This window comes from Triturus cristatus, chromosome 3_2, assembly GCF_964204655.1.
Source record: "Triturus cristatus chromosome 3_2, aTriCri1.1, whole genome shotgun sequence".
In the NCBI taxonomy this organism is placed as follows: Eukaryota; Metazoa; Chordata; class Amphibia; order Caudata; family Salamandridae; genus Triturus; species Triturus cristatus.
The window spans coordinates 810,575,517-810,592,008 of record NC_140584.1 but is presented as its reverse complement, the minus strand read 5'-3'; the positions used below and the strand labels follow the sequence as shown (position 1 = coordinate 810,592,008).

General features: G+C 43.8%; 1 protein-coding gene across 1 annotated transcript in view; it reads left to right on the top strand.

Moving 5' to 3' along the window:
• The window catches only part of LOC146858189 (cyclic nucleotide-binding domain-containing protein 2-like), a 397,706-nt gene extending 393,402 nt beyond the window's left edge, over nt 1-4,304 (top strand). Inside the window, exon 9 of the mRNA XM_085648957.1 lies at nt 3,857-4,304. Coding sequence (XP_085505083.1) covers nt 3,857-4,202 — 346 coding nt within the window. The 3' untranslated portion in view covers nt 4,203-4,304. The remainder of the gene's footprint in view (nt 1-3,856) is intronic.
• The last annotated feature ends 12,188 nt before the right edge of the window (nt 4,305-16,492 follow it).

The following is a 16,492-nucleotide window of genomic DNA, read 5'->3' as shown; positions in this document are numbered from 1 at the left end:
ACAACCAATTAGAATTGCGCTCGCGCACGGCATATCAATAGATATTGATATGCTTTTAAATGCTATTTTCTCAGGAAATACTGAACAGATTTACACTTCCTTGACCTTATGGCTACCTCTCTGCCAAATTTCACGTAATTCTGTTCAGCCATTCGGGCTGTAGCTGCGACTAAAGGTCCTATGGAAAAATGCATGGGGAAAATGCGTTTTGGGACCCCCCCTTTTTCTCGGCCCCCGCTTGACGAATCACCCCGAGACTTTCAGGGTAGGAGCTGAACGGAGCGCCCCATTTGTTATGAAAATTTCGCGAGGATTCGTCAACCGGCGCCAAAGTTATTCAAAATAGAATTTTGAGATTTACTATGGAAACTAGGTTGTAACTATAACTATCTACTGGCGACCGCCAGTAGATAATATAATATATATATATATATATATATATATATCTATATATCCGCAACACTTCACGCCACCGGTTTCAAAGACGAGAAGGCAGACCCAGGTTCAGTGCCAAAAAACGGGTTTATTCACAGAATGCCCGCACCACCGCCATAACGCGTTTCAGCCTCCACCGAGGCCTTGATCACATGATGCGTTGCGAAGCCATTTTTTCATTTTTAAAGTGGCAGTGCACAGAATCACACGTGGAAAGTGCATAATAGACATAGAAATTACACTTCATGAGGAAATGGTGAACATGATAACTCGGAGCCTTCAAATAATTGATCCCCACTATGGGGGTACCATAAATATGTGCAAAATACACAATAAATATTCATGAAGTCATAAATATTTAAGACATGCATGGCAACTTAAATAAAATAAATTATTAAATAAGTTAAGATTTTGTTACAATGACAGTGCTATAAAAACATCAGTATAAAATTGTCATAAAATAGATCATACAACATTATATACGATATCATATTAATTAGCGGCCAATTAAGACCCTTCTAAAAACTCTGTCATAAAACCACGTGGTAATATAATGGTACATCTTGTCCTGCTTGCTCCAATTCTACTGGCAAGACTGGATTGCACACTTGCTCTGTCAATATAACATCCTAGGTTCGAAGGTCCTGCCCAAGTGGACCAATACTCATGCAGAACTCTTCAATATGCAAAGTGCTAGTGCTAAAAAAAAAAAAAAAACGTGCTTTAACCCTCTTTGAATCACAGCCGTCATTCAAAGGCGTGAAATCATATACATAAAATTAATATAAAAGATACATTTTCTTACATTAAAATTCAAGAAAGACGGTACTGATGCCAGCTAAAAGATTCTGGATGTGAGAACAGTGTTGCTTAAAGGCAGGTGAAAAACTCCTCACTGATATTGAGACCGTGTGGTGTTTTGCAGTTGAGCTCCAAGATATATTTAGTTTCAAGTTTCCTAAGGAGGTATTCCCGATTACCACCCCTTCTAAGGGGCAAGACAGTGTCCACAACAAAGTATTTTAAATGTTGTATGTTGCTATCGTGGTGTTCCTGGAAATGTCTTGCCACCGGATAAGTGGCATCTTTGTTGTTGATGGCTCTCATGTGCTGGAGTATCCGTTTGTGAACCTACAGCTTAGCACTTCCCACATAGCGCAGGCCACACAGACACTCCAGCACATATATTGCAAATTCTGTTTTGCAGTTTAGGGACTTAGTAATGGCAACAAGTCTAGGTTTAAAGGGAGTGGTATACGTTTTTGTGTTCAAACCCTGTTTGCAGGCTTTACAAGTGGCACACTTGTAAAAGCCAGTCCTGCTGCCCAACCAATTTTTGGTCACTGTCACCTCGGGACTACTCTTTACAAGAGCATTGCTCATAGAACGAGCTTTCCTATAGGAAATGCTTGGAATAGCTGTCAAACAGCTTCCTAATACAGGGTCATTAAGTACCAGTGGCCAGTTTTTATTCACAATTTTGCGGAGGGCTTTGTGTTGGCGATTACATGTTAATATTAATCTGGTTGGCTTCAACATGGATTCATTAGTCACATTCAATCATAGTGCATGAGCGTGTATACTCTGAAGTGACACCGGACCATATTGGGTGACATAAAAATCACGAACGGATTTAAAACTCCTGATAATCACGAAATGTGCCTGGCATACAGGAGCTCACAAATAATGATACCATTGTGTCACGAAATACAGTGGTTTTTAACGTAGATGGTGATTTCTAAACAGGTTTTTTCCTCATTGACGAATATTATTGACCTAATGTGATATTGCGCACACCACCCAAATTGGGTGTTTTTTGGATTAACTCAATTCAATTGGGCTCTGTTGGTTGTTGTTACACGAACATAGACCTTGCACTAAATGAAAATTTGCACCCAAGCATGAATAGGAGTGGTACTACAAGACTTTTATTGAAATACGTTTAGTCTTTTTTCTTTTGTTTTTCTCTTTTTTCTCCTAACAGGTGGAATTTTTCTATTACAGAAGAAAGGAGGATAAGTATTCTCCTCACTGTGATATAAAAAGTTTTTATTTTTTGTCATTCAAACATCTATAACTTATGGTGTTCATGAAAGTGACAGCTATCTGTACCTTCAAAAATCAATTGACAGGTCAACATAATTTGTCTTGAATAAACCAGGGAGGGAACTCTTTTTTGTGCCCTGACGAAAGCCCCGGACCAATTTTTGTCCTCCTTGTGTGGGCTGAAACATGTTGGCAAATCTGTAGGGTTTTAGGACCATAACCTCTGATAAGATCCGCTTTTTACTATTTTTTAATATCCACTACATCCCCGCTAATAAAGGGATACCTGGGGCGGTAGTAGGATTTTTAATCTTTACATCCCCCTGGCCTACATCTCCTAAGAGCTCCCTGAAAGACGGTCGAGCCCACCCAGACCGTTAGGAGTCTGGGTGAACCCGATGATGAAGCATGACACCAATAGGGTGTGTGAGGGTTAAAGAACAAAATGAATTATTTCCTTTTCGCAACTGCAGCATATACCACCAGTAGGAGTCATTAGAGGCTTTAGGAGCCATCCTGGGTTTGGATAAAATTGTATGAAAAGTCTTGCTTGGGAGGAGGTATCCATACATCTACCTTTCTTACCCCCTGAGGTGCCTGTGGATTTTTCTGCTGTCACCCATTGGTTATAATGCATGGTTCTTGACAGTGATCAGGGGCTTAAGAGGGCTGAAGAACTGACATTGATTAGCACTTCCGTGTCACACTGGCCTGTAGAACTGATCTCTAGTAGACCCTCTGATCTTGACGTCTGTGGCACAGGCCTCCAATGAAAAGGTGGTATAAAAGGGTTCGTGGTTGGAGAAGAACCGAGGGGAGCAACTTTTTTAGATACTGTGATAGAGAAAGACAACTAATCAAACCAAAAAATAAAAATAAATCATGGAAAGGAAAAGGATTGGGAGCATGGGAGCAAGAGAGGACATAGAAATGGAACGGAAGGGAGCAGAAAAGAAAAGGAGATAAAGGAGAAAAGGGAAAGATCTATAATGGACGTGTGGAAAGATTTAGATTACATTATTCTGCTTTATGTTTGCACGTTCCCAGGCTCTAGAAGATATTACTAGGTGTTTAACCTCGGGAATGCTGATTTTAAAAAAAGAGGCTGGTTTTAAGGCAAATTTAAACCTAAAGAGAAGGAAAGGGACAAAGGGGAAGACAGAACAATAGTGGGCCCCACCAATGTTAAATATTACTTCAAATGGCACAGCCTGCACCGAGTTTGTGTACTGTAGAATAAGTTTGCTGTTTATGTTGCTTAAATAATCACAGTCTATACCAAATAATGTTGCTGATGAAGAATAAATGTTTCACCAACTTTCGGAAATGTGTGTTGTTTTTCTAGGAAATTATGTGACATTTTCTATTTTCTTAGGGATGATGAGCTGTGCCAGATCTTTTTGAAACAGAACTGCTGGAAATTATTCAAAAGAGATCTGGTGAACACGTTGCTGGATCACCGAGTGATAAAACCAAAGAGGGACTTCAAAACCGGGGACCATTCCTTTATACAGTTCTCTATCGATCTTAATCAGGATGGTATGCTCAACCTGGTCTCCGTGGTCCAAGCACATCAGGAAAGCGCACTGCATCAGGAGCCCATGTTTATCCCTATTGATAGAAAAGGCATAATCAGTGCAGACGGGCTGCCAGGAATCGAGATGCGTCTAATCCATGGCATCAACATCCCCCGAAACAGACTGGACAAATTCTTACAGTAAGAAAGAAGTGCCCATTACCCATCCCGTATTGCCCTTCTTTGTCACTTGTCAAGGCATATCATCTAACCATTGCAGATAATAAAAGACAATATTGTGAAAAGACCATGCTAGTGGCCTTTGTTTTATTCCTTTAATGAATGAAGTTGTTGGAAAACAAAATGTAAGTACCACATGCACTGTGAGAAATATCTCAGTGCATCAGGAACATATTTTTTCTGAAGAAAGACTACTGCTTTGGGACAGGGACGGAGGTCTATCTTCCACTGGAAACAAGCATTTCCCAAAGCTGATAGGTTTCACCTGTGAAACCTAATTTCTTTTCCAATGTTTGTTTTCTCCCAGGTCTTTAAATTAATTTCCACATGCTTTAAAAACATTTAAAAATGGCTGCTGCGAATGTATGTGCATCCACAGTGACCATATCTGAATACATCTTATGCTTTAAATATGCGCAGATGGGTTACCATCTTGGAATGGTTAAAACACTAATCTTAAGATGGCACCCCATTGATACAGTGGTAGGCAGGTGTGCAGAGTGTGAAGGGGCTGGGGACGGTAAGCAGCCATTGGGAGGAGGCGCAATGTTTTTAATAAAGAGAAGGGGTGGGGGTTAGCAGGTGGCTTAGTGAGAGCCAGTGAGTGACAGTAAACAGTCCCTCATATGCATTGTAATGCTAAGTCTGATATCAGCATTTGAAGGATGCCTGCCATGCAATTAAACTGTGGTGAGACAGAAACACTCAATGAGCAGGACAAACATGAGAACAGGGAGGACAGCCATCAAATCAGGAGCAGGGATTTGAGAAAGACAAGAAACCCTCTATCGTGCAGAATTGTATTGCTCACAGTAGGCGCCTGACAACAGACAGCTATCCCTTTCTGCAGGCAAGACCTAAAAGGTTTTGACATTTTAGCCAATGCACCATGGCATTACAGTTTTGCCCTTGTGGTTTTATTTCCCAAAAGTAGATACTGCTATGGAGACATGAGCCACTTTGGAGAAAAAAAACTTCCGACTCCTGGGGTATGGTCGACAGTAGCGTCTCCTCGAGGGAGTGCTGCGGTGCGGTGGGGCTGGGTGGGGGAGGGCCAGTAGTAAATTCCGGCATACGGCCGAACGGAGGTAAGTACATAAATAAATAAATAAATTAAACAAATTACATTGCAGCACGCGCAATGTAATTCCCACCCTGACCCTCCCCTGCCCAGCCCAGCAGCACTCCCTCGAGGAGCCGCTACCGATGGTCGACACATAGTGGTATGGTCGAACCAATGGAGGCTGAGGCTGATTGCCTTGGCCATAGGCCATTTGCCTGCTAAAGTCTAAATGACCACCTTTGTCATTCAATGCAAACGAAAAATAGTCCAAGAATAAGATTAGTGTTTGGACAAAAAGTTAACGTTTTGCAATTACAGTTACTCTTGCAAAGTAATTTCTGCTGAATGCAGTGGGTGTTAAACATCGGACCCCAGGAACCCTATCTAGGATCTTTCTGGCAAGTGCTCAAACGGATATATTATGACCTACACCACACTGGTGTAAAAGGTCAGCCCTATTCAAAGATGGCTGCCTTGGCAGTTAGTTGTTTTTCTCCTTAGGTAGCTTCTACTGCCGTGATGGGTGCAGCCTACTAAGTATACCTACCATAATATTGACTGCTAAATAATGTGCCACAAAAATATCATACCAAAAATTGTGTGCTGGCAAGTATATGCAGGTAAGTCTAGATTTACTATATTTAACTCTTTAACCTTGACGATAAACATATATTTCAAGGTGTGCACAAGTGAAGTTAAGAATATTAAATACTTATTTACACACTCCTTCATGTTACTTTGGCTGTCAATGTTTTTGCTACAATATTTTTGTAGAACGATATTTTGTGAGTCAATATTCTGACATTCAGCTATCTCAGTTAAAAAAGTCTATGGTGGTAATGCTACCTCAAAAGCATGCTGGAAATGCTGCTATCATATGCGGGTTTTAGAAATGTAACCCCCGGAGTTTCCTCCTAGAATGTCAGGGACCCTTGATGGGCATGCTTTGAAAGGCTTCCATGTTAATGCATTGCAGTCTTCCAGCTAGTAGGTGCTGCCAAACATAATGGCGGACCAGCAAGTATAACTTAACTGGAGTGGGTATTCCAACTTAATTTTCTGTGGCATCTTCACTGTCTACATGACGTTCTTGATGACAGAGCTGGTCAGTGTTTCGTCATCAGGAAGGTCTCCTTCCGCTGTCCTCATAATAGGGCGGTGATACATAAACAAGGGCTGAATGGGTCTACAGGTAATTTATTGCTAAAGTCTTGTGAAAACTTTCATCTAAAGTACGCCTCTGTCTCCAGAAGAAAAAACAAAAGACATTCTAGTGGTTCAATAGAAATATCTAATGACTTCTACATTGACCAGCCTGGACTAATGACAGCTCCAAAATGAATCTTGAATAAACTTATTTTCTCTATACAATTCCCGCATATTTATTTATTTATAAAGTTTTATATAGCACGAACATGATCCCAAAGGATATCAGAGCGCTTTACAATTTGAGGGAATGGAAGGTAACAGTTGCAGTACAGGCATCAAAAGGGATAACAACCCAAACAAATCAAATAGGCATACCAAACAAAAAGGTTACAATCGAAAGAGGACAACAAAGAATAAGATATCAACTGGTACTTCGCGAACTAGGAGAGGAGCAAATGATTAGTAAAGGAAGTATAACACCCAGGGTAGGGCTTAGGGTGTATGTCCAATGCATTGAAGCAGACGATCCGAGACCCTTTTAAGGTAAGAACTTGTTCATGAGGAATCTTTTTACTTCCAATTTGAAGGCATCCTTGGAGGAGATTCTGCGTATTTCCATATGTACAAAAACCTGTGAACTAGCAACTGGATCCATTCCAAAATACTTACAAATGATGAACTGGAATTTGCATTATGATCCCCCAATGTGAAACTCTAAATAGAACACGATGGCCATCAAGAGTGGTGAAAAGTGGAGCACTGCCGCACATGGTGTAAGACTCACAGCGTGACAGCAACATGAGGTATTTGGTCCGACCTTAAAAGCCTCCCCCTCTGCATTCTGTAGAGTGGGGCGCTAACCTCATGACAGGGCTTTAAGTGGGATGAAAAATGGGGGGGGGGGTCTCTCAAAGGGGCGTGGCCGATATAATTAAGGATGTGGCTTAAACATATATGCTCAAAATATGTGCTTAGCATAATGTGCTGCCCAACTGGTATGTTGCTGCTTCTGTTATTACCTCCACATATGTAATACAAGTAGCATTACACCTACAATCAGCCAGGACTATTGGTTTTGTCTAAGGTTGTTAGTTGGATAAGATAAATATACTACATGAATACATACGACTATGGCTTTGTTGTATATAATATTGAAAATGCTTTAGTTCTTGCACAAGAGGTTGTGGTGTAATGGCTAGAGCTGCCAACTTTGACGCTGAGGAAGCAGGTTTGAGTCTCAGCGTTGGCTCAACATCCTGTGTTTCTGGGCAAATCACTTAGAGGCATATGTATCAAAATCCGTTATTGCGATTCTCAAATAGCGATTATTTGAGAATCGCTATTTGAGAATCGCAAAACGGGATGTATTTAAAAATTCTCAAATATTTTGTGATTTCTTGTTATTCCTTAATTTCGATTAGCAAATTGCGAAATCGCAATTAAGGAATACCTTCCTATTCATTCCTATGGGCCAGGAGGCCCATAGGAATGAATGGGAAGTCATTCTCAATTTGCGATTCGCAAATAGAGAATCGCAAATTATGAATAATTTCAAGGGTGCAAGGGTGTCATAAGGACACCCTGATGCACCCCTGAAATGAGCATGTGTGCGCATATGGCACACATAAATGCAAAAAGTGCATTTTTCAAAGAAATCGCCAATTACCACCAACTTGAAGTTGGTGGTAATTTGCGATTTCTTACGTAGAAATCGCACAACTTGGGTGCTTGTTGCATAGCATTTAAGGAATCGCAATTTGCGATTCCTTAAATGATTACATAAAATTAAGGAATCGCAAAATTAGCGAATCGCAGCATTTGCGAATACAAAATCGTTTGATACATATGCCACCTAATCGCCTGTGCTTACCAAAACCTGTCCTTGTTGGTGCTCATGTAAAGCACTTCCGAGTTTTGCAATATAGAACTGCAAAAAACATAAAAGTTACATCAAAAACAGTGAACTGCTGCAGAGTTAAGATTTTATTTCCATTCTGAGAGTGAGGCACCTGCTATTAAGAACTGCTGGTGCTGAGCACTGGCAGGACCCGGCCAACTTAAAGCCCTGCCTCAGGTCACTGGTCCTGAAAGCAAATTACGGGAGGGCATTGTCCAGATTGGAAGATCAAGTCACACGATGGACGGCATTACCGCTATCACTGGCAGACAGAATTGCTATCATCAAGATGGTGATCTTACCAAAATTTCTCATATCTATTTGTAAATATTCCCATTGTCCAGACAACATATTTCTTTTAAAAAACATGCGCTGCTAGTCACATTGACATATGACACCATATGCAAATGGAGACTTCAACGCACCTGACTTTCATTTGTACTATATCTGCGTGCAGACGCACTTCGTCTAGTATTGGTATGCAGTGCATGACTTTATTCTGCATATAAGGGTCAAACATAATGACGCTTTCCCACTTTCAATCACCACTATTTTACCACATAAATGGGTGGGAATACCATGATCTGAAATAAACACATTGCACTCCAACACAACGCCATGGCGTGAGTTGGCAGGGCGAGCAGGGAAGTGCCCATTGAATGCTCCCGCATTACTCCTAAAACACCATCCTGACATCTCGGTAACTCAAGAAGACAAGGCGCTTTTGCTACTAAACAAGGCTATGGGAGATGCATACACCTATGGTGAGTTTGTAACTCTAGTGGACCTTGGTGCATCGCGGGTGGACACCCTGCTACTGACATTCATTTATTCTCATCTTCGTACGGCCTCGAAGACACTAATTTCGCAGTTCCCAACGGAAACAAGCATTTGCAGTGCTATAGGTCTCGAATTTGCGAGAGTTTAAGCTATTGGCATTGTAAATGACAATGCTTTTTATTTATCTGTTTTGCTAATTACACATAAATAAAAGGCATTGCCATTTATAATGCCAATAGCTCAAACTCTTGTAAATGTGAGACCTATTGCATTTCAAAGAAGTGGCCGCCATTGTTCCGGGATACTCGGAAAGTGAAAGCACACATGGCGCACTGAATGTTGCAGGAAAGCATGTCGTGCCTGTAGTAGGAGAAACTCATTAAAGAAAATAATGCTTACAGACTAAAAAAGACGTACCATGTAACAACCGAAGTAAAAGGGACAGTCCTCATGGGAGGCTACAAATGAAGACAAGGCTGTACTAAAGGGGACTAACAAGCTGAGTAATGAATTAGAAGCCAGCATTTGCGAATGGCAATGACACAAGCCAATGACAAATATGGGCGGAGAGTGGGTGGGGCTTCTATGTCATACTCCAATACAGCGTGCCGCAGAGCAGCGCATGCGCTGCTCAGGCTCGACCTAAACAAAGGATGGCACTGGTCAGGAGATATCTGAGTCAGAGGCAAAGCATGCTTTGCAAAGAAAAGCCCTGGTTAGCCGAGTGGATCATTAACACAGTTATCTCAAATGAAAGGGTGTGCTCTGCTCATAAACTCTGAAGCTCCTGTATGGATCTTTGCCTTATGCTAACCAAGGCATCTTTAGATTGTGACATGACCGAGATTGTCTTCTAGGTTGTCTTTCCATCAGGGAAGGCAGACGCAAGCTAGAGAGCCTTCAGGGGGGCATTTATGCATACATTCCAACAGACCAAATTCAGGCGGAAAACTACCGGGTTGTGAAGCAAAAAATGCCACAATTAGTAGGTCCTGGCCCGGCTTTTTGAGCACCCCCTGATAGATCTGGCTCTGTTCTCCACACAGTCCTGCCCTGATTACCTTGAATCATTCTTAAACATAAATTGTTTTAAATAGCACTTTTTTATTTCATTTTTAATACATTGATGTGTGGGAGTCTTTAACAAATATTCTTCAGAGAAATGTTGTGTTTATGTTTTTCAACACTGTGCAACATTCATTAAAAAGTTCCTTTTAGAACGAAACAGGACCTCACATTTGACAACTGGCAGTGGTTCACAGAGCTTATTGGCAATAATATTAGCGGGCTGCTGCCTTAGTACAATATTGAAAACACACATCACTATCTCGTTAGACGTAAACACTTTTAGAATTGACACGAGTGTACCTGTGCAGTGTCAGTGACCTGGCCAAAGAGAGCATGAAAGAGCTGAAATTGGATGATAAATTCAAAGTTGTTCCGACCAGGGACCCCAAAATCCGTTTTGATCAGGGTCTCCAAAATCCTTAAGAGGTCCCTGCTCCCTCCTGAAAGTGCCTCTGCTTCAATAGAAGTCTATGGGGGAAATACATTCCCCGATTTGTATTTCAAATTCTCTGGCTATTCTCTTCTAAAATGTTGGCATGTAGTAGTTAAAAAAAGCATCTCAGGTGAGCATTTCTGAGACACCAGCCTGAGATGTAACAGGTGAGAGGGACATGGGGGTCGCCTCACGGGGTCCCCCAATTCAGTCATAAGCCTATGAATATCTGTGTGTTCCCTGAGACTCCGGGGCCTCTCACCACATTCTGCAGCAGGGCCTCATGATCTTGCATTACACCACTGACACCAGTCTGGAGGGAAACTTGGATCCTCTTCGATAGGCCAAGGTTGCCCTTGCCCAGGCAACATAGCAGAATCCTGTGACAGAAAAAATACAAGCATTTGCAATGCAATTGGTCTCGCATTTGGGAGAGTTTAACCTATTGGCATTGTAAATAGCAATGCCTTTTTATTTATTTCTTGCGAGAAATGCGCATGCGCGGGCGTCCGCGCATGCGCATTTGTGGAAAGAAGTTATCGGCGAAGAGGGAGCCCCGGGACGCCGCGCTGCAAGTAACGCATTATATTTAATTTTTCTATTATAGTTTACATTATTTTAAAAGGAGGGCGGGCGGGAGGCGGGCGGCAGGCAGCTCTGCTTTGCCCTGGTGTGTGCGTAGCGCTGCCTGCTACACCTACTTCAAAAACTGCGAAGCAGGCAGCGCTACGTACACTCTGTGGGCGAAGCGCAGTACTACGCCCGGGGTTAGTCTATTCATGGGTCGCCTTAATTTTTGCTTACGGGTCGTCAGTTCTTGCCCCACACCATGATTGGAAAGGATATATTTTACAAAGGGATAGTTTTTGTGTGCCTGTGGATGATGAGGGTTCTTTTACTTAATGTTCTATGGATGTCTCTAAACGTCTATTATCCTGCTTTCCCTAGTGAGGGAGTACGGAGCATGCCTTTTGACCTACACATGTGTGGGGTGATGTGTAAAGAGGGGTAGTGCCATAATTAGGTGTTGTGGGCAATCGCAAAGTGCTCTGGGGTCACATGTATACCCCTATAGTCCCAGCATGTGGCGTGCAGTAGGACTCTCCCTAATGGCACCTGATGTCTTGACTACGCCCTTTTTCCAGAGAGTTTTTTTGGGCTAGTTTTGGGCTTCAGTTTGTTAGTATCTTGGGGTATAGGTTCTCATGTGATTTGTTTATTTCCATTGTTGTTTACCAGAGGGAGTAGGCGAGCGCTCCTGCATCCCCCATGTTTCTGATGTGGCGAATAACATTTTCTGAGGTCCAGCTGCTACCAGCCTCCTGGACCTCTGCTTTTGTAACCTTGGTGGAAATTCTCTGGGGGTTTTGCGGTGGAACTCCCTTCGAGACAGGTGCCTTTTGTACACTAGCGGCCAACGGGCCCTCTCAAGAGCAGTCTTTTTAAGTGTGTGTTGGACCAATTTGGAGGTGTCTCTCTGGGCATGTTCCTACCCCTTCCCAAAGGGCTATTGTGTGGCTGTCTACCCTTCCCATGCTTAGGGTCCTTTCTCAGGTGTTGATAGGGACTCTTTCTATGGTTGGTTTCTATTTGCTCTATGTGCCGACTCTCCTAAGGTTGTTACGCCTCTGGACACTGCATTTGGTAGCAGGAAGGGGGCTGCAGGCATGTGGAAGGCTCTGCATAGTGCCAGGCAGCCAGGCCATCACAACCTCTTCATGCGTGGAAGTATCATGGTGGCGATAGGGGCCTAAGCTAAGTGATCTCGGGGGTGCTCTGGCTGTTGCTGCTGTTGCCCCTATGCACCTTAGCCCGGCTTCCCACCCTATCTTGAGGGGCTCACCAGTCATGCGCATGTCACAGTCCCCACTCCCTTCCTCCCTGCATACTGTGTTGGTAATCAGGGTTCTTGTTCTTTTAACTACTTCAGGTGTATGCAACATGCCCACTGCCGGGATAACCCGCATAATTCGAAGAAACTCCCTGTATATTTCATGACTGGATCAGTGAAGGGGCTCTGGTTGGCTGGGACTGTCCTTGCCTGTATAAATGCAGTGCGGGAAAGCTTTGTTGGTCTGGGTTCTAGGGAAGGAGCTCCAAGGGAGAAGCAGGTTATAGTTCAGTTTCCGGCAAACTGAATGGACATTTCTACCATGGTCATCTGGTCACGCCCTAAGATGTTAGTAAGGGATGAGTGGAAGTATAGCAACTGTTCCCTCATCCTATTCTCCCCTATCTCCCATTCAAGGGGTTCTGTGATGGGAATCCTGCCCGCTATACTCAAGACTCCTTATATAGTTGCACTGTGTTTTGATTTGGGGACTGTCCCTTCCCGTAGGCATGACCTCATTGTCCACCGGGAATTTGTATGGTGCCTTGTTCACAAGCACAACGACCACTGGGTCTTCTTCCGATCGGCCCGGGGTGGACAGTAGGATGTGAGTGCTTCTGGGTGTTTTGTCAGTCTCAAGCATGGGCGCCCATTCTTCCCTCATGATCTACTGGGGCGACCCTGTAGCTTCACTCTCGAGGTCAGATTCCGGGGAACTGGGGCCCTCCTCCTTACTTTCGCTAGTCATCTCAATGTCCAGAACTGATATGAGTCTCCCTGTCACCTGACCATGCTCTCCTCAACCAGCGGGAGTGAATTTTCCCTGCGTTGCTGGGGTTTGATGGGTCGCGTGCGACGGATGGGGCGGGGTTGAGCTTCAGGGAGCACTGGACTGGGTTGTTGCTGGGATTGCCTGGGCTTGGTGGCCTTTGGCCTCCCTCGTCTAAATCTGGTTGCTTGTAGTTCGGTCGGGGGCACCCACTGTTCCCTCGACCGGTGGATTTGTGTAACGTAATGCGGGGATGGCAGGTATCAGAGAGAGCAGCTCCATTCTTACAAATAGTGGGGGAGGTGCAGACACCTTGCTTGTGGGTTCTAGGATAGGATTGTCAGTCTGTGCCTCCTCAAAGTTGGCCCATAGCTCTAGCAGTGCCTCTCTCCTGGTCTTCTTTTGTCCTACATATTTGGTCTGAATGTGTGTTCCCATGTGTTCGATTTTGTTTGTGTTGAAGGTTCCCCCCTCTGGCAAGTGAAACGTGTGTACCTTAGTGTGTGCGTGCCACAACATCACAAATGCATCAATTAAGGATCAAAATAAAGAGAGAAAAAACTGAGAAATAAAAATTATAACTTTGTCAAGAAATACCTTAGCGCATGCTACCCGATGACAAGGGGAGGCATTGCGCTGTCAACAGGACTAAGTGAGCTTGATAGTCTGTCAATATTGGGTCTGAGACAAAGATAACAACAACTTGACAACCGTAGGCCTTCTTTGGCCAAGTTCAAGCTACACCTAATCTCCAAGGTCCAAATTTTCCCTGACGTCCGAATTAGACCCTATATCACAACCAGGGGTCATGCGTACTATCTGTATCGCCCAGCGGCCCAAGCGAATAACACCTCTCACTACTTTCAGATGCCAACAGTGTTAAGAAACCTGTAGCACTGAGAAAGCCCATTTAGACTAACAAATAAGATCAAGGTACTGGCCCTATATCACACCCAGGGCCTATGCCTACCATCTGTATCATGCCCATCGGCTCAAGCGTGTCACACCCAGCGGTCCAGGCGACAAACAACTTTCACCTTTCCTAGCGTGTTGGCTTTTGAAGAAAGGTAACATCCACAAGAACGCATCCGAGACCCCCTCGCGACTACTATGTTTGGACACATGATGTGGGCAATACGTCAGATTTCTGTCAGTGGCAGGGTGTTCAGGTTACATTTTTGCGCTTCTTCCTAGTTTGCCATACGCCAATACTGGGCACTAAGGAACAGATGTAGTTTCTTACCCAATTGACGGCGGCTTCAGGACAGACCTTCACCACGAAGATTCAGCAAAGTTTGAATCAATTGCGCCATCTGCTCACCTTCTTCGCTGCGCTGATGGGAATCCATCTGAGCGGGGTTCTTTCCTTCAGATGCAGCTGGGTTCGAAGCACCTATCTCTGCTGGCTGACTCGCCAAAATGTTGCTCCAACATGAATTTACCTTGAAAAAACAAAAACAAGAGGCATTTGGCAAAACAGGAACAGTTGGTTTATTCAACCAACACGGCTGGGTGTGCAGCATACAAAAACAGGTCTTAGGACTGACTCAGAGTACAATTGTTTTGAATGACTTTTTATACATTTCTTGAAGCATTATAATGCAGGTGCGACCCGACCCTGTGTGAACACAATGAGGGCAAGTGGGTAATGTGTCCAGATGTCTGCCATGGGGAGCATGTGATCCCTGCGTGTGTAGTGTATGCCGTGTCCTGATTAGCTGAGTGTTCCTAACTTCATGTGGTATCTAACTTTATGGTGTTTTGGGAACGCACCATCCCTCCAGCCATGTGTCTTTTGTTGTGGCCAATCTTCCAGGACCATTGTGGTGTTGCTGCCTATCTGTGGGACTAATCTGGGTTTTTCCTGTCGACGTATGTGTCCTGCTGGTTACGTGCCATCCCACCTGTGATCTGTCAATCAGTAGACTCAAATGCAAAAAGAACAATTGATGAACAGAATGCAGAACAATGTCATACATTCACCCCAGTACAGAGATCTGGGCTTAAATCCATCGTTTTTTTTGCTCCTCACCATGCCATTCCAGTTTGGACCCAGCCATATGCAAATCAGTCTTGACCCTGCGCCCAATGGGAACAGTCCAGCCCGAACTGCCAGGCCAGATCCTCCCTGGACTGGAAACAAGCATCCTAGAACCGGTAACAGGTTTTCAGCCCTCATCAGCCAGGATAGCTTGACTCCAGTGGCATGGAAAGCATGGCACCCACGTCTGGGCATACCCGTTCCACTCGGGGTGACAAACGCAAAAAGAACATTTGATGGACAGAATGCAGAACAATGTCATACATTCACCCCAGTACAGAGATCTGGGCCTAAATCCATAGTTTTGTTGCTCACCATTCTATTCCACTTTGGACCCAGCCCTATGCAAATCAGTCTTGACCTTGCGCGCAATGGGAATAGCCCAGCTCAAACTGCCAGGCTAGGTCCTCCCTGGACTGGAAACAAGCATCTTAGGACCGGTTTCGGGCTTGCAGCCCTCTTCAGCCAGGATAGCTTGACTCCAGTGGCATGGAGTGCACTGGACCCACGTCTGGGCATACCCGTCCCACTCGGGTTGACAAATGCAACAAGCATTGGCATAGCCAATAGGCCTCGCCTTTGGGACCTTATAAGTGTTTAGCCATGCAACAGTTGATATTGTTGCACCAAGGATATTGTGCTGGATAACTAAACACTTATAAGGTCCCAAAGGCGAGACCTATTGGATATGCCAATGCTTGTTCAGTGCTGGCAGGTTGACAGTGTGTGGTAGTGTGTGAACGTTTAAGAGTGTGTGTATTTGTGTAAGGCACATATGCCTGTGCAAAGCTGTATGTTTCTATGTAGCAGTGTGTAAGTGTCAGCATAAAGAGGTAGTGTAACAGTGTAAGTTTTTGCAGGTGCAAGTGTTTAATTGTACTAAGATAACGTGAGTGTGCACATGTTAAAGTGTCTGTGTGATGCATGTCTCTGCAAAAACCTACTTGTGCATGTCTTCCAATGTATGTGTTTTCACAAATTTGCAAAGAGTTCTATGTAGTGTGTATACTTTAAGTCTGTGTCTGTGATGCAGCGAGAGAGTCTGTGTGTTTCTGTATCGTACAAGTGTGTAGGAGTGACCGCTTGCTGATGTAACCGTGTGTGCGGTCCCAGTGTGTTGGAGTGGGCGTGTTAGGACAATTGGGGATATGGTGTGTGGAAAGGTACTGCTGTAGTATGGGCTAAATGTCTGCACAATTGGATTGACTGTTTCTCATTATGCAG